Raw genomic sequence first — 21,303 nt, 5'->3', positions numbered from 1 at the left:
AAGATTTACTGAGTTGCTGCAGTATATCCTTTGGTAGGATACTAGGGAGCCCACAAGAGCCATGCCCCAGCAGAACAAAAGCCTTCAGAAGATAAGGTTTAAAAATATTAATTAACAGGGAAGGGTGACTCACGTTAAGATAGCATAGAATAAATGAGCTTTTTGGCAGTGTCAGTTGTGGCTCAGTAGTAGCTCTTATTTCTGAGTCAGAATATTGTGGGTTTAAGTCCCAATCCAGAAATGCACTATTAGAGAGGTGCTGTCTTTTAGGATTGAACACTAAACCAAGTCTGCTGTCTCTGAGGTGGATATCAAAGATTGCACAGAAATATTTCACAGCAGAGCAGTGGAGCCCTCCCATGATGTTTATTTCTCAACCAACAATTCTAAAACAGATTACCTGGTCATTATTGCAACACTATTTGTGGGAGCTTGCTGTGCACAAATTGGGTTCTGTGTTTCCTATATTATAACAGTGACTACATTTCAGAAGTACCTCATTGGCTATGAAATGCTTTGAAACATCCTGGGATGTTGAAAGACGCAATAAGAATGCAGGTTTCCCTTTCTGTACCCGGCTGGTATTATAGCTTTCATCCTTTGTTCTGTTGTCTCTGTAGGTATGGCCTCGCAAGTGCAAGTCTTTTCCCCTCACACAATTCAGTCAAGTGCCTTCTGCAGTGTGAAGAAATTGAAAGTGGAGCCGGGTTCTAACTGGGATATGACTGGGTATGGTTCACACAGTAAAGTCTATAACCAGAACAAGAGTCCGACCATCGCACAGTCAACAATCAGCGCCTCTCTTCAAGTTACCAATCCGACTCTGTCCTACGAACAGACCGTGATTTTTCCGGCCAGTGCTGGCCACATTGTCTTCACGACAGCAAACAGCACATCGGGGGTGGTGGCTGTGTCTGCTCAGGCCTTGGGAGGCCCACAGAACCTGACCCGCCGCAGCACTGTGAGCCTCCTCGACACCTACCAGAAATGTGGCCTGAAGCGGAAGAGTGAGGAACTCGAGAATACCAGCAGCGTGCAGATCATCGAGGAGCATCCGCCAATGCTTCAGAACGCCACCAGTGGCGCTACAGTTGCCACGGCGGCCACTTCCACTGCCACCTCCAAGAACAGTGGGTCGAACAGCGAGGGCGACTACCAGCTCCTGCAGCACGAGGTGCTGTGCTCAATGACCAACACGTACGAGGTGTTGGAATTCCTTGGCCGGGGGACATTTGGCCAAGTGGTTAAGTGCTGGAAAAGAGGGACCAATGAGATTGTGGCCATCAAGATTCTGAAGAACCACCCTTCCTATGCACGACAGGGCCAAATTGAGGTGAGCATCCTTGCTCGGCTAAGCACAGAGAGCGCGGATGACTACAATTTTGTCCGGGCCTACGAGTGCTTTCAGCACAAGAACCACACTTGCCTTGTCTTCGAAATGCTGGAGCAGAACTTGTACGACTTCCTGAAGCAGAACAAGTTCAGCCCACTGCCCCTCAAGTACATCCGGCCCATCCTGCAGCAGGTAGCCACGGCCCTGATGAAGCTCAAGAGCCTCGGCCTGATTCATGCTGACCTCAAGCCAGAGAACATCATGTTAGTGGACCCGGTCAGACAGCCATACAGAGTTAAGGTGATAGATTTCGGCTCGGCGAGTCACGTGTCAAAGGCTGTGTGTTCCACTTACTTACAGTCCAGGTATTATAGGTATGTGCAGGTTTCCTTTACCTCTTATAATTTTCTAGTGCTTTGTGTTGAATTGGGTCTACTGTACTGTGCTAACTCAGGGGTCACAGGAAGTAGTTAAATTCAGACATTGCAAAACAGCCCCATTGTTATATTTTTATTTGTTTTGAGTAATTTTATTGTTTCTTTTGCTGTCTGGATGAACACTTTGCAGTTGACAGGCTGGGCAGGCCTCAGGCATCCCAACCATTATGCAAAGGCCCTGTAGCCAGGAAAGGCCAGGGCCTGTCTGATGTGACTCGCCTGTCTGATTTTCCCCTCTGGCTGGCCCCTTTCCTCCCCACCTCTCCACAAACAACCCCCAACACAGATGGAAGGCATTCCGGCTTCTTCTGATGGATGTAGGCTGAGATATTAGTAAATGTGAGGAGTAGGTCTCGAAGCTGTGTCTGTCCACGTGCTCTTTGATTTCCCCCCCCTCCCCCCTCCTCCCTCCTCAAAAGGAAAGTCTTTCTTTTCTGTGAGCTTTAGCTAGTGGTTGCAGCTTTGAGGCATCACTGCTCTTATGTGGTATTGAAACTGAAGTCCAATCTTTGAGTAAGTATTTTATTGTTTCATTAGGTATCAAATTGATTTATTTCGTATACTGCTTATGAAACAGCTCCAGTGCAGATAATGAATCAATCCCAATGCTCTGCGGATTTCAAATTCCCCACTGCACCCGGCTCGGTGGCCAGTTTCACTGCGTAGATGTATTGGCCTCCCAAGAGAATTGGTAGCGTTTAAAAGTGTGGAATATATTCAGTGCTACTGATGGCAAGATGCTACAACATAATGCCTGCAGTCACCTGGGATTACTATCAGCGTTGGGGGGGTCTCTCAAATAACATGCCTCAGCATTCAAGCAGCATTAATATGACCAAATATACATTGTAAAGGAATATGAAAGACTCATTCAGATGGAGTAAAGGAATGATGCATAAACTATTCTTTTTTTTAAAACAACATGCCACTGAATTAGTAATCAATTTTATTTTCTGGTTTTGTAAAAAGTAAATTATACAGTCTAGTGAAACCACAGCGTGCAAGAATGGAAGGAATGTTGTGCACACAGAAACAGATATGGCAGCAGGATGATTATTTATTTTTGTCCAGGAGCTGTAACGGGTTTCAAGAATTTGCAGCACAGAAACAGGCCATTCTGCCCCACTGGTCTGTGCTGGTGTTTGTGCTCCACGTGAGCCTCGTAGCATCCTACTTCATCTCATCATTTCAACATAACATAAGATTACACATGATATTCGGCACAGAAACAGGCCATTCAGCCAACCAGTTCATGCCAATGTTTATGTTCCACTCGAGCCACCTCACATCTTTTCTCATCTAAATTGATCGCCGTAACCATCCATTCCTTTCCCCTCATATGCTTGTCCAGCTTCCCCTTAAATCTGTCTATACTATTCACTTCAACCACTCCCTGTCGTAGAAAATTCCACATTTTCACCACTGTTTGGGTAAAGAGGTTTCTTCTGAATTCCCTTTTGGATATCTTGATGGCTATCTTATATTGATGGCCTTTAGTTACGCTCTTCCCCGCAAGAGGAAGATATTCTGGGTTGCAAAGCAGTCGTACGTTACATTTACCAACTAAACCGCTTGGGTTTTCCCAGTTTATAATTGAAGCTGTCCATCGATGTAATTGTTTCTCTTCTCACATTCCTTTCCTACCTCTCCATAGATCACAGTATTTTCCTTCTTATGCTGACTTGGTGTTCTGTGGAATTCCCCAAATGTAGCTTAATCTTTTTCCTGTTAGAAATGTCCAGTAAGATTATTTAATTATCTGCAAGATACTACAACGTAAAATAGATATGGTAAACCCAGAGGATTACTTTAAAACCACCTTCAAAAGTAGGGCCAGTAAATATGAGGGAATTTTAAATTTAAAGTAACCTTTTATTCTATTTAAGTGTTGATCTTTCTTATAGTTTTACTTTAAGCGCATCCATGAATATTTTGTTCTAAATTTATTTGTTCATGGGATGTGAGTGTCGCTGGCTAGGCCAGCATTTATTGCCCATCCCTAATCACCCTTGAGAAGGTGGTGGTGAGCTGCCTTTTCGAACTGCTGCAGTCCATGTGGTGTAGGTACACCCACAGTGCTGTTAGAGAGGGAGTTCCAGGATTTTTACCCAGCAACGGTGAAGGAACGGCGATGGAACGGCGATATAGTCTGAGTAGGGGGTGCAGAGGTAGTGTCCCTCCCTCTGAGCCAGAAGTTCAAGCCCCAGTTCAGGACTTGATGTCCAAAGAAGTTGTGATCATATTGCTACCAAACAGTTTGAGTATCAATCTGCAAATCCTTCCAACATACAACAATGGCAGGTAGCAAGAGTGGGAGAGATTCTTGGTCAGCCATGTGATTGAAAGAAATTGGAATCTCTACCACCACTATTCCTAGCTCCAGGCTACAACATGCATGTTGCTACAGAAACCAGGACTCCTTGGGGGGGGGCCGGTTGGCTGGACAGTTGGTGTGGATCAAATTAATATCAACAACACGGGGTTTGATCCCCATTCCAGTGGGATGGATTTTGGACTTGCCTCCTTGCCCCTTGTGGCGGAGGTCATGGCTCTGTGAGTCAGACATGCCTTTAGGGAGAGAACTCAAGAAGTGGTAGTACGAGTATTAATGTGGAATGGCAGGAATCAGGAATTCTGACATTGTAGTAATGAACGATGGTGCAAACTAAGGATTTGGTTATCGTGGAGCCTTGGAAGACCTGCTTAAAGTGAGCGAGATGAACATATGAGGGAGAAGGGAATAGAGGGTTTTGATGATGGATGAGGAGGGATGATTGGAGCATAAATGCTGGCATAAACTGGCTGGGCTGAAAGGCCTGTTTGTTTGCTACAAGACCTATGTAAACGTATGTAAAGATTTGTGGAAGTCCTGCAAGAATAAGCAGGGTGGAGGCGGGGTGGTGTAGGATATCTAGAGTAAGGATTTGGGCACTTCAGCAGATGTTGGGAATATAGAGACATTTGGGGGAGACTGGGAATGTAGAGATGGTGAAAAATTCAGTTACAGAGCACAGCAGTGCAAAGAAAGAGGTGAGAGTACACAGGCCTGGACTGGGCTGATAGATTTTCCAGACCGTTCAGTACAACCAATCGACTGTAGTCAACAGCTGTCCCAGCTCATGAAAACAAACTCATTCCACAGAGACTTATATTAGAATGAGGATTTATAGTACCTACTATAACAGACTCTGCTCATGAGCTGTGCTTGTGGGTATATTTTTTGTGCTTTTCCCCCTCTCTTCTTTCCTTCCTTTCTCCTCTCACTATTCCCACAACTCACTACTATCTCCTTTCGTTTCCCTCATTCCCCCTCCCTGTTTCTACTCCCTCCCCTCTCTCTTCCCCCTTCTCTCCCCCTCACTGTCTCTCCCTCCTACTCTCTCAAACCCCTCATATGCCCTCTCCCTCATTCCCCCACTCTCCCTCAGCCCGCCCTCCTCCCTCCCTCCCAGCCCGCCCTCCTCCCCCCCCCACCCCCCCCCCATCCCTCCCTCCCAGCCTTCTCTTCCTGCAGTTTCCCTCTGGCAAGCTCTGCATCCCATACTGTCTGCTACCGACACTTTCACCTCCCTACACTATTTCCTCCCTGTACTGACTGACTCCTTTGCACACTACTTTCCATGCTCCCCCGCTGCACATTCTCCTCCCGTGTTTCCCTCCCACGAGTCCTCCCCCTCTTCACACTGGCATCTACACCTGCACCTGGATTTATTAAGACACAGAAGAATGTCATTTGGCCCATCAAGATCATGTCAATCTCTGTAGAGCAGTCCAATATTTCCCACTCCCTTCTTCATCCTCACAGCCCTGAAAGTTTATTTTCCTGAAGTGCCTACCAAATTTCCTTTTAAAATGATTGAGCATCTCTGTTTCCATCACCCTCGTAGGCAGCAAATTCCAGGTCACTATGCCTTGCTGTGTAAAAATTGTTCTTCCTCACAAGCCCTCCGCATCTCTTGCCCAAAGCATTAAATCTGTGTCCCCTAGTCCTTGAGCTGTCAGTTAATGGGAACAGCATTTCTTTGGCTGCTGTTATCTAAACCTGTCATAATCTTGGACACCTCTAGCAAATGTTCCCTTTGCCTCCTTTGCTCCAAGGAAAACAACTCTAACTTCTGCAATCTAACATTGTTGCTAAAATCTTTCATTCCTGGAATCATCCTGGTAAATCTCTGCATCATGTCAAGGACTCTCACATTCTTCCTAAAATGTGGTGACCAGAACTCTAGTTGGGACAAATGACATTCTTCTGTGTCTTAATAAATCCATGGCTTTGCTGTCACAGGAGAGTTTTAAAAACAATTAATATCGAGTCACATAAGAAGACAGTGAAGAAAGGTGACCAAAGTCTCGGTCACAGAACAGACTTTAAAGAGCATCGTAATGGAAGAGTGAGAGATAGAGAGGAGGAGAGGTTAAGAGAGGGAATTCCAAAGTTTAGGACTTTGACAACTGAAGACATGGCCACCAATGGTGAGGCAATGAAAGTGTGTGCAGGTGTAGATGCCAGTGTGAAGAGGGGGAGGACTCGTTGGAGGGAAACACGGGAGGAGTACTCTAGTTGTGGCCTAACCAGGGTTTTATGCAGGTTCATCATAACATCCCTGCTTTTACACTTAATGCCTCAATATACGAAGCCTAAGGTTCCATGTGCTTTGCAAACTGCTCCCTCATTTTGTTCTGTCACCTTCAAAGATCTGTGCATATGAACCCCTAGGTCACTCTGTCCACGTATGTATTTTAGAACTGTGCCACTAGATGTATATTGCCTCTCCCTATCCCTTCTGCCAAAATGCATCACATCACACCTCACTTCTCTGTATTAAATTCTAACTGTCACTTGCCAGTCCATTCTGCTAACCTTCTTTAAGTCCTGTTAAAGTTGATTGGTATCATCGTCACTGTTTGCCAACCTCCAAGTTTGGAATAAAAACAGAAAATGCTGTAAAGACTCAGCAGGTCTAACAGCGTCTGTGGAGAGAAAAAAACAAGAGTTAACACTTTGAGTCCTTATGACTCTTCTTCTGAAGAAGAGTCATAAGGACTCAACGTTAACTCTGCTTTTTCCTCTCCACAGATTCTGTTAGACCTGCTGAGTTTTTCCAGCACTTTCTGTTTTTGTTTGAGATTTCCAGCATCTGCAATATTTTGCTTTTATCCAAGTTTGGAATCATTCGCGAATTTTTAAATTTTATTCTGTATTCCAATATCCAAATCATTTGTATATCAAAAAAAAGCAGCAGTGCTAGCACTGACCCTCGGGGAACACCACTGTCTACCACCCTCCAGTCTGAAGAACAACCATTTACCACAACTCGCTGTTCTCTGTGCTTAAACCAATTTTTTTTTATCCAACCTGACACTGACCCTGCTATTCAATAACCTACAAATTTGTTAAGTAACCTTTTATGTGGTACTTTGTCAAATGCTTTCCATATTGACAATATCCATTGTATTCCCTTCATCAACCTTCTCTGTTACTTCATCAAAAAATTCAATTAGATTAGCCAAGAACAATCTGTCTATTGCAAATCCACGCTGGCTCCCCTTAATTAATTCAAACCTCTCTAAGTGCCTGTTGATTTTTTTCCCTCATTAAAAAGCATTATATAAATAGAAGTTGTTGTTGTTTTTGCATCTCTTTCATTCTGGACAGATTGTATTGTGTGGGCAATGGAAAATCTGGTCTCTCTGCTTCTGTCTTTGTTGTGCTTTACTTACTTAAAACATGAATTAACCAAGTTCAATCTACAGAGGCCCCTTTATTGTTGATGGTGGAGTGGCACAGAAATTCAGCTACTATATCTACTTCTGCAATCAGAGGGCAGATAGTGGCATAGCAGTAATGTCACTGGGTTAGTAATCAAGTGACCCAGGCTAGTGCTCTGGGGACATGGGTTCGAATCTCACCACAGCAGCTGGTAATAAACCTGGAATATAAATGGTGACCATAATTGATTGTCATAAAATGGGTCATGATTGACCCATCTGGTTCATTTAATGTCATTTAATGTTCAGTTAAAGGGCAATAGGATTGGGCAGCAAATGCAGGCTTTTCCAGCGGTACCAACATCCCATGAAGGAATAAAGGAAAAAACCCCAGCCCCTTCCAGTCACATAACCTGTGTTGTACTCTGCTCTGTAATTGTTCCTTAAGTAACATCTCCAACCTTGGTGATGCCTAGAATGGGGAGAAAGACAGATAGACATTGAAAAATGAAGAACTTGCATTTGTATAGCACCTGAAAGGCAGTCACTGTTGTAAGGTATGGAACACAGCCAACATCTGAGCTAAACAAGATCCCATAAACATCAACGTAGGCATGACCAGTCAAATATTGTCAGGACATGGGAGAGAACTTCTCTGCTCCCTTCGATTCATGGGATTTTTTGAGGGGGGATGTTGGGTTCTCCTTTTAAAGCCTTATTCAAAACTTGGTACCTCTGGCAATGCAGCACTCCTTCAGTACTGTGTTGGGGTGTCAGCCTCACGTTCGTGCTGCAGTCTCTGGAATGGGATGTGAACCGATAACCTGCTGACTCCAGCGGAGGGTATAATGACTTAAGGGGCAAGTAGGAGCAGAACTCTGCTAGAATTCCACCTCCTTTACTTTGAGGATTTGGCCACCAATTCTTATCAGACAACAGATCCCAACCAACCCAATTCCACGTGTGTGGTTTTCAAAATGACACTTCTGCAGAACCTCCTCAGCTCTGCTTACAACAGTCTTAGTAGTGTTCTGCTAGAAACACCTTTATCTGAACAGAATTACCTGGAAAAACTCAGCAGATCCGGCAGCATCGGCGGAGAAGAAAAGAGTTGACGTTTCGAGTCCTCATGACCCTTCGACAGAAGGGTTCTGAGGGACCTGCTGAGTTTTTCCAGGTAATTCTGTTTTTGTTTTGGATTTCCAGCATCCGCAATTTTTTTGTTTTTACCTTTATCTGAACCCTGAGTAACACTCCTATACACTGTATGGCTGGTTCTGATCAATCAGTTCCTTTAAGATGACTGAAGAGTGACAGTAACCTTATTTTCCTTATCTCCGCTTCCAGGTCTAGCCTTTGTGTTCACCTTTTTTTTTAAACTGCACCATAACCTCTTCTCCAGCACATCTCATCAGGTGGGCCCCTTTTTACCACACCCTTGGATCACATGAGCATGGGTTTTTGCAGCCTTCATTCCTCCTCCCCCAGGCGTTTGCATTTCCTGTGGTTTGTTATTTTCACATTCTGCTGCTGGGGTTGGCAGAGCTGCTTTCCCTCAGCAGCACCCCCCCCACCCCCCCCCCCCTGGCCACCAAAACTCCCTTTCAACCCCTGGGGACTGGCGCTCCTGTTCTGTGGAGCTGCTCATCTTTCCTCAAGGCTATTCCTCTGGTTGCCAGTTGCTGAACCCTGCCAGAGTCCCATACTGCGGAGTCCATGGTAACACCCCTAGGAAGAATAGCAACACAGTTTAAAAATAAAAGGTCTCCCTTTTAAGACAGAAATGAAAATTTTTGTCTCTCAGAGGGTTGTTAGTCTGTGGCATTCTCTTCCCCAGAGATCAGTGAAGGCTGGGTCATTGAATTTATTCAAGACTGAATTCAATAGATTTTTGGTGGACAAGGGTTCTGAGAGGCAAACAGGAAAGTGGAGTTGAGACCACAATCAGATCAATCATGATCTTATAGAATGGCAGAACGTGCTCAAAGAGCCAAATGGCCTCCTCCTGCTCCAAGGTCTTATGTTCCTATGTTCCATCCACAACCCTCTGGGGTAGAGAATTAAGAAAATTCACAAGCCTTTGAATGAAGTAATTTCTCCTCATCTCAGTCCTAAATGATCAGTTTCTTATCTCGAGACCATGGCCTCATGGTTTAAGGGCATTGACAAGCAGAAACAATCCCTCAGTGTCTACCCTATCAAGTGCCTTCATAATCTTGTATGTTTCATTGAGATTGTCTCATTTTTCTAAACTCCAGAATAGATAAGCCCAATTTACTCAGCCTCCAATCATAGGACAACCTCCTCATTCCAGGGTCCAATTTAGTGAACCTTTGCCTACAATGTAAGCATATCCTTCCTTAAATATGGAACCCAAAATCTGGGGACAGTATTCTAGATGTGGTCTCACCAAAGTCCTGTACAATTATAGCAAGATTTCTTTATTCTTGTACACCAATCCCCTTGCAATAAATACCAAAATCAACCAATCTGGCAACAAACAGTTGGCTTACTTTCCAATTGGTCTTGGGAAGGTGATGCAGTGGAGGATGGCTATGCTGCCAATGGCAAGAGGGTCAGGGTGGAGCAGTTGAAGAATGGAGATCTTGTGATGAAACCTCCCCATTCATACAAAGTGTTGGTAACCCTAAGTCTGATGTGATGCCTCCAGCATTGACTGTTATCCAACACTCATTAACAGGGTTACATAGGAAGGCAGGCAACAACACAGGAGAATGGCAAAGAGAAAGTAAAAAAAAAATGTTCGGAGGAAATATATCAGTAGCTCCAATAATGTGATGCTGATGTTCAGGCATCCTGAAGTGAAGGTGCCTTTATATCCCAGAGGCTGTTGATCACAGAGCTGTGTCAAACATGCCCTCTAGTTTTCTGGAGTGCAAAGCCAATTTGTTTTAAGTGCGCAGGTCCTTTAAATTTTTTGAGCATGCATGGCCTTTAAGGAGGCTGACTGCTATATGGCCTGCACCCATGGCCGCACAGTTTAGAGAGAATAGTGACTGTGTCCCAGAGTCAAAAAGACTGTCCCCACACAACACAATTCATAAATGTGGTTATACAAGGACCTGAGAACGCATGGCAGAAAGGTTATTGGAGCCAAGCCAAGTAGAGGCTCCCCTGTCATGGGCTCCACCCTGTGAGGAGAAAGCTGATGATCTCCAAAAATGATGAAATGAAGACATGCCTAGTCATGCCCTTCAAAACAGCTCAATACACTTAACCACAAGTGAATTGTGAAGTGCAGCTTTGTGCAGTTGATGTTTTACCCATAGCAAGATCCCACAAATGTGGGCGGTGCCAGTTAAGACATGGACATTGGACAAGAAACCAGGAGAATTGTTTTTTGTACTAGTTATGCCATGGGACCTTCAACCACCACCCATACCACCAGAACAGCCAAGATGAGACCTCAATTTAACATCTCATCTAAAGCTTGGCACCTCTGACGATGCGTAGTACTAGGCTAAGTGTCAGCCTGTATTAACTGAACAAAACACTAAATACACAGAAAAAAATTCCAGTTGCAGGAAATATGAAACAGCAACAGAAAATCCTGGAAATATATACAGGTATATCAGCATCAGTTTATGTTAAAAAAAACAGTTTGGGTTGACAGCCATTGACTAGAACTGAAATCTGAACGCTTAATAGGGATTGGATAAAACAAAACAGAGTGGGAAGGAGCAACAGGTGCTTCAGTCACAAAGAAGAAGTTAATCACAGAGAGGCGTCAGCCATGGTCCTTGGGTAGCACTGTTATCCCTAAGTCAATAGCCTGTGGGTTTTATCTTGCTTCAGAGATTTGAGCACAAAATCTAAACAGATGGTCCAGTGCAGTACTGAGGAAGCACTGCATTGTCATAGGTGCTGTATTACTGATGAGATGTTAAACAGAGGTGCCACCTGCCCTCTCTACCATAGCGCTATATCAAAGAAGAATTGGGGGGTTGGGTGGGGGGGGTTGGGGGGCGCGGTGGTGGTGGCTAAATTGGCACCCTTTCTTTGGGTGCTATGAGGCTCCCTTCAAAGTGGCGTTTGTGTGGCACATAGGTACACTTCGAATGCAAAATGTACCAGATGCCATGTTGGTAAAGGGGTTAGAGAATGTGTACAGCTGACATCTGTACTGAGAGTGCAGAGCAGTCAGATCACCGCATCAAGTTGATCTGATGCCAGTACCTGCCATTTTGGAGCTCCATGCTCTGGCCAAATGGTTAACCTCACACAGCTGAACGCGTTCAATGACAGCAAGGACACCTAACACCCAACCTATCATTGCTTTTTAAAGGGATCATCAGCTACGAATGGGTTGCCGCTGGATTATTTTTCCTGGCTTTTTCTCCAAGTCTGTGTAGTTTTGATACTTGTTAGAAATTTCAATAGTCTACAGGGAGTGGTCCTGTTGCTGCTAAAGTAGTTTTTGGTGATTTAAATGCCTCTGCATGAACGAGTTGCTTCTAGTCATGGTGGACTCTTAGGGATTACTCTTGGCATTTGAGCAAGACAGAGAATGAGCAGAGTTTATGCAGATTAGAACAAGGTGCTAGAAGACGGAGGAGGAGGGGGAAAAGTTCTCTCAACAGGAGGCCATTGCTGCAGAGGGTCTTGAGGGAGCAGATCTATTGGAGAGCAGACTTGTAGATTAGTGCTGATTTGACCTGGAAGCTCCTTTTGCAAACTGGTATCTGGAGCCATGATAACAACAGTTTGCACTTCCATGGCAGCAAGCTGAGATTGTACGACGGTAGCTTGAGTTTCCACTGCAGCATCCCCAGCCATTGAGTGTGTATTACTTGTGCTCCAATGGAAGCTGAGACATCAACCGTCAGAAGCTGCAACATGGTTGATTCCACAAGTGCATTGATAGAGGTTGTACCCATTCCATGGTGGAAAGGATGGGCTTCAGGTGCTGTGCGCAAAGCCTGTGGTAAGTTGTTGCTGAACCCTTCCATGCTCCAGGAGGCTTGCTGGCAGGCCTGCAAATTCAGCAATTGGTGTACACTCATCAGCCCTTTTCTGTAGCCTGACCCATCAAAGTCATCCTCTGGCTGCCTTGCAACATAACACGTGTGCAACCTTGCCCACTGCTGAGCTGAGACATGTGCTATCCTTTCCTCTGGCCTTGGTTACAGTGCACTTGCACCTGGTGTCTCATCATGTACAGATCCCACCTTTATCCTATCCTCTAAATTACACACTCTGTCAGTGCCTGAGCTGCTGGCTATGATTGTGTAATGGTGTCTCCTTATCTTCACTGTCTCCACTGCCTGGGCAGATTTTTGTTCTTGGGTAGCTGAAAAGAAAGAGTATAAAAAAAAAAGGAAGTTAGGATAAACATTTAAAGACACTGGTTTAGCCAGAGTACCCAATGAACAGCACAGGAAACATTAGCTGCACACAGACTGCAATATAGGAAGCGGGCAGCTCAAAGCTGGATGTCGTCTTCATTCAACCCAACAGGCTTGGATTAAATGGGCATCATGAGCCCTATGCTCAATTTTGAGAGCTAACCAATTTATAACCTGTAGCGTTCTCCCCTGTAACCAATACTTATCCCTCACCCAAGATCACAAATAACAGATCCCTTGGCTGATATCACATTGCTGTTTGTGGATCCTTGTTGTGCTTCCTTCCCAATGACATTAGGGGGATGGTAGAAGAGTGGTAATGTTACTGGATTAGTAACCCAGAGGCCTGGACTAATGCTCCGGAGATATGAGTTCAAATCCCTTCATTAATTTGATTCATTAGTCTGGAATAAAATATCTTTCTCATTAACAATGATCATGAAAACTACTGAATTGTCATAAAAACTAATGTCCTTCTTGGGAAGAAATCTTCTATCCTTACCTAGTCTGGCCTACAAATGAATCCACACCCACACCAATGTGGTTAGCTCTTAACTGTCCTCTGAAATGGCCTAGCAAACCACATGATTATAGGTGGCTCTCCACAACCTGCTCAAGGGCAATTGGGCATGGGCGATAAACAGATGCTTATATCCCAAGAACGAATACAAAAATTGCAACAAAAAAAACCTCATTTAAATTACTTCATAGGATGTGAAGCATTGTGGAACATCCTGAGATCATGAAAGGTGCTATAGAAATGCAAGTCTTTCTCACTTTCTATATTATTTGAATCACCCGAATCTGCTTAATAGAAAGCTGTTTGTTGAGCTGAACGCTAGCCTGACTGAGGCCATAGAAAATAACCAACATATTTATTACTTCATTATTTAACCATGCCTGGCAATTTTCAATAGAAGCTGATTCTACAGGCCCAAGCAGTACAGCAATCTTTGTGTTTCAGTGAGTATTGTATCATCACTGTCCTCAGTTAAATGCCACTTAATCCTGTCTCCAAACAGAAAGGTATCTATTTTTTTAACCCATCATGGGCTTGGCTGTTCTTTATACACCCATTATGGTGCAGAAAAGGACATTTTTGCTTTAATCTCCAGTTCTTGGTTGATTTTGCAATTCCACTAGTTCTCTGCAAATGTACAATTTCAGTAGAGTCTGCACTGACCATCATCCAAGGTCCTTCTTGTAGGCCACTGTGGGCTATATCTTGTTGTCATGGTTTGAGTACAGCCTTCAGTCAGACAATACAGCTCGGTTCTGAGGGAGAGCCACATTGTCTGGGTTGGCATTCTCCAGTAAAACTGGGGTGTGTCTGTCTGTCTTGATGTCATAGTACTTACAGTGGAGTAGGAGGCCATTTGGCCGCTAGTGCCCATGTTTGCACTAGCTCTTCAATCTGGAACCAACTGCTCCTATTTCTGATAAAAACAAAAAAACTGCGGATGCTGGAAATCCAAAACAAAAACAGAATTACCTGGAAAAACTCAGTAGGTCTGGCAGCATCGGCAGAGAAGAAAAGAGTTGACGTTTCAAGTCCTCATGACCCTTCAACAGAACTCAGTTCTGTTGAAGGGTCATGAGGACTTGAAACGTCAATTCTTTTCTTCTCCGCCGATGCTGCCAGACCTGCTGAGTTTTTCCAGGTAATTCTGTTTGTGCTCCTACTTCTGTATCCTTTTATATTCTTCCTTTCCAACAAACACATCCAGTTCTCCTTCTCCTTTAAATAATGTGATCTCTGCACCTCCAATTCTGGCCTATTTGGTTTGATTTTCATTGCTCCATTATTGGCAGCTGTGCCTCTAGTGGATTGACACTGTCCTCTGCAGCAAAGAGCGAGAGTCCAGGCAGCTGTGTTGCCTGCCCAGTACCAGGGTTCAGGACATCTGCTCAGGGCTGGAGAGGAACTTGCAATGGGAGGGGAAGGATCCAATTGTTGTGGTGCATGTTGGTACCAATGACATAGGTAGGACTAGAAAGGAGGTTCTGCATAGAGAGTATGAGGAGCTAGGCACTAAATTAAAAAGCAGAACCTCAAAGGTTATAATCTTTGGACTGAGCCACATGCAAATTGCATAGGGTACATCAAATTAGAGGAATACATGACGCAAAGACTGATGTGGGAGAAGCGTCGCAGTTTGTGGGTCACTGGAACAGTGCTGGGGAAAGTGGGGGCTGTAACATTGGGATGGTCTGCACCTGAACTGTGCTGGGACAAATGTTCTTGCAAACTACATAACTAGGGAAGTATGATTTTAAACTAAATAGTAGGGGTCAGGGATCAAATGTGGCTGATGTGGTATAGACAAGAGTAGAGACAAGGGAAGAGAGGAAGGTATTAATATGGGAAATGATAAACAGACCATGACAGGAAGGGACAGAGAGTACAAGTCTGAAAGTAAAGCAGCAGATAAGGCTAGAGGTTACAAAGGCTAAGGCTCTGTACCTGAATGCATGTAGCATTCGAAACAAAACAAATGAACTGATGGTGCAAATAGAGATTAATAAGTATAATTACAGAGACATTGCTGCAGGATGACACAGATTGGTACCTGAATATTGATGGATATGTGACTTATAGGACGTTATGAAAAGGTGGAATAGTGATTCTGTTAATTAAAGACAACATTACACAACAGAGAGGGATGACCTAAGCTCAGGAAACCAGGAGAGAAAAATGGTTTGGGTAGAGATGAGGAAAGGTAAAGGCAAGAAGTCACTCGTGGGAGTGGTATACAGGCCTCCTAACAGTAATCACATGGTAGGGCGGGGCATCAATGAAGAAATGGTGGGAGCTTGTCAGAAAGGTACAGCAATTATCATGGGGTATTTTAATCTACATAGACTGGAAAATTAGATGGGAAAAGGTAGCTCTGATGGCAAATTTATAGAATATTTTTGGGATATCTTTTTAGATCAGCATGTTCTGGAGTCAACCAGGGAGCAGGCTACTCTAGATCTCATTGTGTAATGAGAGAGGATTAAATAATGACCTCGCAGTGAAGGCAGCCCTGGGTAGCAGTGATCATATGAGTGAATATTACATTCAGTTTGAGGAAGACAAGAGCGGGTCTAAGACTAGTATTTTAAACTTAAATAAGAGCAATTACCAAGGCATGGAAGCAGAGCTAGCAAAAGTGAATGGCAATTTAGGTTAAGGGGTAGGTCAATAGAGATGCAGTAGCAGACACTTCAGGGGATATTTAAGAATTCACAGAATAGATACATTCCAAAGAGAAATAAGAATTCCAAGGGGAGGACCCACTATCTGTTAGATAGTATCAAACTTTAAAAAGACACATTATTGTGCAAAAATGGGTAGGAGGTCAAAATATTGGACAGAAAATATAAAAAAACAAAGAATGACTAAAAGATTAATAAGGAGGGAAAAATTAGAGTACGAGAGAAAGCTAGCTAGAAGTATAAAGACAGACAGTAAGAGTTTCTATAGATATTTTAAAAAAGATTTAACAAAGTAAGTGTTAGTCCTTTAGAAAGCGAGTCTGTGGAATTAATCATGGAAAATAAAGAGATGGCAGATGAATGGAACAGGTATTTTGCGTCAGTCGTCCCTATAAAGGATACAAGTAACATCCCAGAAATGGTTGTAAGTCAGGAATTGGAAGGGATGGAGGAACTCAAGAAAATTACAATCACCAGAGAAGTGGTTCTGAGCAATTTGGAGGAACTGAGGGTTGACAAGTCCCCAGGTCCTGATGGATTTCATTCTAGGGTCTTAAAAGAAGTAGCTATTTAGATAGCTGATGCGTTGGTTTTAATTTTCAATAGATTTGAGGAATGTTCCATTAGATTGGAAAATAGTGAATGTAACTCCTTTATTCAAAAAGGGCAGGAGACGGAACGCAGGAAACTATAAGCCAGTTACCTTAACATTTGTCATAGGGAAAACATGAGAAGCTATTTTAAAGACATTGTAACAGGGCACTTAGATAAATTCAAGGTAATCAAGCAGAGTCAACATGGTTTTGTGAAAGGGAAATCATATTTAACCAATTTATTGGAGGTCTTTAAAGTAGTAGGAGGTGCTGTGGATAAAGGGGATCCGGTAGATGTACTGTACTTAGATTTCCAGAAGGCATTTGATAAAATGCCTCATCAAAGGTTATTATGGAAAATAAAAGCTCATGGTGTAGGGGGTAACTGTTTAATAGGTGGATATCCATTTACCGAATCAGGTAACAGAAGACATTTTGTGAACTACAACTGTTTAATTGTTAAACTATAGTTCAGTACAAATACCAGTTTCTACTTTTCCCTTCTGGATCCTTTCCCCATCCAGAGGTAAAAACTCCCTTACGAGGTAAAAACTTCAGTCTTAAGTACAGACTTCAATGAGCATCACCTGCTCTCAATTCACTTTGAAGCTAGTTCTGGTTTACTCTTAAAGGGACTTGCATTTCTAACATTGTCAGATTCGCTTTCTTTTAAGAAAATAACAATTATATTTAGACAAAAGTACATAGCGACAAATATGGGAAAAATAATTACAGATTCCCCACTATTACATAGTGAGACATCCTTCTTCCAGAACCTTCAACAATTTTTCTGTAGAAAGATCAGTTATCTATGTAATATTCAATTGGTATTGCTCTTTCAGTTTCTATTTTATAAAGCATTTCCTCCAAGATCTTGGACAAATAGAATACTATGTCAACAGCATCAACAAGAGCAAGACTTGCAGCAGCTAGTGTGCTCTTTACCACAGAGATAAGAACAAAAAAACTGCGGATGCTGGAAATCCAAAACAAAAACAGAATTACCTGGAAAAACTCAGCAGGTCTGGCAGCATCGGCGGAGAAGAAAAGAGTTGACGTTTCGAGTCCTCATGACCCTTCGACAGAACTTGCGTTCGAGTCCAAGAAAGAGTTGAAATATAAGCTGGTTTAAGGTGTGTGTGTGGGGGGCGGAGAGATAGAGAGACAAAGAGGTGGAGGGGGGGGGGGTGGGGGTGTGTGGTTGTAGGGACAAACAAGCAGTGATAGAAGCAGATCATCAAAAGATGTCAACGACAATAGTACAATAGAACACATAGGTGTTAAAATTAAAGTTGGTGATATTATCTAAACGAATGTGCTAATTAAGAATGGATGGTAGGGCACTCAAGGTATAGCTCTAGTGGGTTTTTTTTATATATATAATGGAAATAGGTGGGAAAAGGAAAATCTTTATAATTTATTGGAAAAAAAAGGGAAGGGGGAAACAGAAAGGGGGTGGGGATGGGGGAGGGAGCTTACGACCTAAAGTTGTTGAATTCAATATTCAGTCCAGAAGGCTGTAAAGTCCCTAGTCGGAAGATGAGGTGTTGTTCCTCCAGTTTGCGTTGGGCTTCACTGGAACAATGCAGCAAGCCAAGGACAGACATGTGGGCAAGAGAACAGGGTGGAGTGTTGAAATGGCAAGCGACAGGGAGGTTTGGGTCATTCTTGCTGACAGACCGCAGGTGTTCTGCAAAGCGGTCGCCCAGTTTACGTTTGGTCTCTCCAATGTAGAGGAGACCACATTGGGAGCAACGGATGCAGTAGACTAAGTTGGGGGAAATGCAAGTGAAATGCTGCTTCACTTGAAAGGAGTGTTTGGGTCCTTGGACGGTGAGGAGAGAGGAAGTGAAGGGGCAGGTATTGCATTTTTTGCGTGGGCATGGGGTGGTGCCATAGGAGGGGGTTGAGGAGTAGGGGGTGATGGAGGAGTGGACCAGGGTGTCCCGGAGGGAGCGATCCCTACGGAATGCCGATAAGGGGCGTGAAGGGAAATGTGTTTGGTGGTGGCATCATGCTGGAGTTGGCGGAAATGGCGGAGGATGATCCTTTGAATGCGGAGGCTGGTGGGGTGATAAGTGAGGACAAGGGGGACCCTATCATGTTTCTGGGAGGGAGGAGAAGGCGTGAGGGCGGATGCGCGGGAGATGGGCCGGACACGGTTGAGGGCCCTGTCAACGACCGTGGGTGGAAAACCTCGATTAAGGAAGAAGGAGGACATGTCAGAGGAACTGTTTTTGAATGTAGCATCGTCGGAACAGATGCGACGGAGGCGAAGGAATTGAGAGAATGGGATGGAGTCCTTACAGGAAGCAGGGTATGAGGAGCTGTAGTCGAGATAGCTGTGGGAGTCAGTGGGTTTGTAATGGATATTGGTGGACAGTCTATCACCAGAGATTGAGACAGAGAGGTCAAGGAAGGGAAGGGAAGTGTCAGAGATGGACCACATGAAAATGATGGAGGGGTGGAGATTGGAAGCAAAATTAATAAATTTTTCCAAGTCCTGACGAGAGCATGAAGTGGCACCGAAGTAATCATCGATGTACCGGAGAAAGAGTTGTGGAAGGGGGCCGGAGTAGGACTGCAACAAGGAATGTTCCACATACCCCATAAAGAGACAGGCATAGCTGGGGCCCATGCGGGTACCCATAGCCACACCTTTTATTTGGAGGAAGTGAGAGGAGTTGAAGGAGAAATTGTTCAGTGTGAGAACAAGTTCAGCCAGACGGAGGAGAGTAGTGGTGGATGGGGATTGTTCGAGCCTCTGTTCGAGGAAGAAGCTAAGGGCCCTCAGACCATCCTGGTGGGGGATGGAGGTGTAGAGGGATTGGACGTCCATGGTGAAGAGTAAGCGGTTGGGGCCAGGGAACTGGAAATTGTTGATGTGACGTAAGGTGTCAGAGGAATCACGGATGTAGGTGGGAAGGGACTGGACAAGGGGAGAGAGAAGGGAGTCAAGATAACGAGAAATGAGTTCTGTGGGGCAGGAGCAAGCTGAGACGGTCGGTCTACCGGGGCAGTTCTGTTTGTGGATTTTGGGTAGGAGATAGAAGCGGGCAGTCCGAGGTTGGGCGACTATCAGGTTGGAAGCTGTGGGAGGGAGATCCCCAGAGGAGATGAGGTCAGTGACAGTTCTGGAAACAATGGCTTGATGTTCAGTGGTGGGGTCATGGTCCAGGGAGAGGTAGGAGGAAGTGTCTGCGAGTTGACGCTCAACCTCCGCGAGGTAGAGGTCAGTGCGCCAGACAACAACAGCACCACCCTTGTCAGCGGGTTTGATGACAATGTCAGGGTTGGACCTGAGAGAATGGAGTGCAGTAAGTTCAGAGAGAGACAGGTTAGAATGGGTGAGAGGAGCAGAGAAATTGAGACGACTAATGTCGCGCCGACAGTTCTCAATGAAAAGATCGAGAGAAGGTAAGAATCCAGAGGGAGGGGTCCAGGTGGAGGGAGAATATTGGAGATGGGTAAAAGGATCTGTTGAACTGGGAGAGGACTCCTGCCCAAAGAAGTGAGCCCGGAGACGAAGACGGCGGAAGAAGAGTTCAGTATCATGCCGAGCCCGAAATTCATTGAGGTGAGGGCGTAAGGGTATGAAACTAAGTCCTTTGCTGAGCATTGAACGTTCAGCATCGGAGAGGGGAAGGTCGGGGGGTATAGTGAATACACGGCTGGGGTTGGGATTGGAAGAAAGGGTGGGGACGGAGGAACAGGCAGGGGTGGGGGTTCCTAGATGGGTGTTGGTGTCGATGAGTTGTTGTAGCTTGCGTTCCTTAGCACTTGAGAGAAAGAGAAAAAGTTTCTTGTTGAGGCGTCGGATGAGCCGAAGGATAAAATGAAACTGGGGGCATGCGCAGCTTTGAAAAAGGGTACGGCGGTGCTGCTGGAGGGAGAGGTCGAGTGTGTTCATATGGCGGCGCATGGCACTGAGTGTGGATTTCAGAATGTGACGGGAACTTGGCTTGCTGCATTGTTCCAGTGAAGCCCAACGCAAACTGGAGGAACAACACCTCATCTTCCGACTAGGGACTTTACAGCCTTCTGGACTGAATATTGAATTCAACAACTTTAGGTCGTAAGCTCCCTCCCCCATCCCCACCCCCTTTCTGTTGCCCCCTTCCCTTTTTTTTCCAATAAATTATAAAGATTTTCCTTTTCCCACCTATTTCCATTACATATAAAAAAAAACCCACTAGAGCTATACCTTGAGTGCCCTACCATCCATTCTTAATTAGCACATTCGTTTAGATAATATCACCAACTTTAATTTTAACACCTATGTGTTCTATTGTACTATTGTCGTTGACATCTTTTGATGATCTGCTTCTATCACTGCTTGTTTGTCCCTACAACCACACACCCCCACCCCCCCCCCCCCCCTCCACCTCTTTGTCTCTCTATCTCTCCGCCCCCCACACACACACCTTAAACCAGCTTATATTTCAACTCTTTCTTGGACTCGAACGCAAGTTCTGTCGAAGGGTCATGAGGACTCGAAACGTCAACTCTTTTCTTCTCCGCCGATGCTGCCAGACCTGCTGAGTTTTTCCAGGTAATTCTGTTTTTGTTTTGTGCTCTTTACCACTCTCATTTTCTTTGCCTCCCATGCCAAGGGACAACTTTTCCCATTCTCGCCCGCAAGAAATATGTGAGGCATCACTAAA

At 44.5% G+C, this 21,303-nt stretch overlaps 1 protein-coding gene across 2 annotated transcripts in view; it reads left to right on the top strand.

Annotated features, from left to right (window-relative positions):
- The window catches only part of hipk2 (homeodomain interacting protein kinase 2), a 280,504-nt gene that overhangs the window by 48,605 nt on the left and 210,596 nt on the right, over positions 1-21,303 (top strand). For both annotated transcript variants that reach the window (XM_041216305.1, XM_041216304.1), the window contains exon 2: positions 621-1,707. In XM_041216305.1, coding sequence (XP_041072239.1) covers positions 621-1,707 — 1,087 coding nt within the window. The remainder of the gene's footprint in view (positions 1-620; positions 1,708-21,303) is intronic.

The sequence above is a fragment of the Carcharodon carcharias genome, chromosome 21 (genome assembly GCF_017639515.1).
Source record: "Carcharodon carcharias isolate sCarCar2 chromosome 21, sCarCar2.pri, whole genome shotgun sequence".
NCBI classification, from domain to species: domain Eukaryota; kingdom Metazoa; phylum Chordata; class Chondrichthyes; order Lamniformes; family Lamnidae; genus Carcharodon; species Carcharodon carcharias.
Note: the sequence above shows the minus strand (reverse complement) of the source record. Positions and strands in the feature narration are given on the sequence as shown.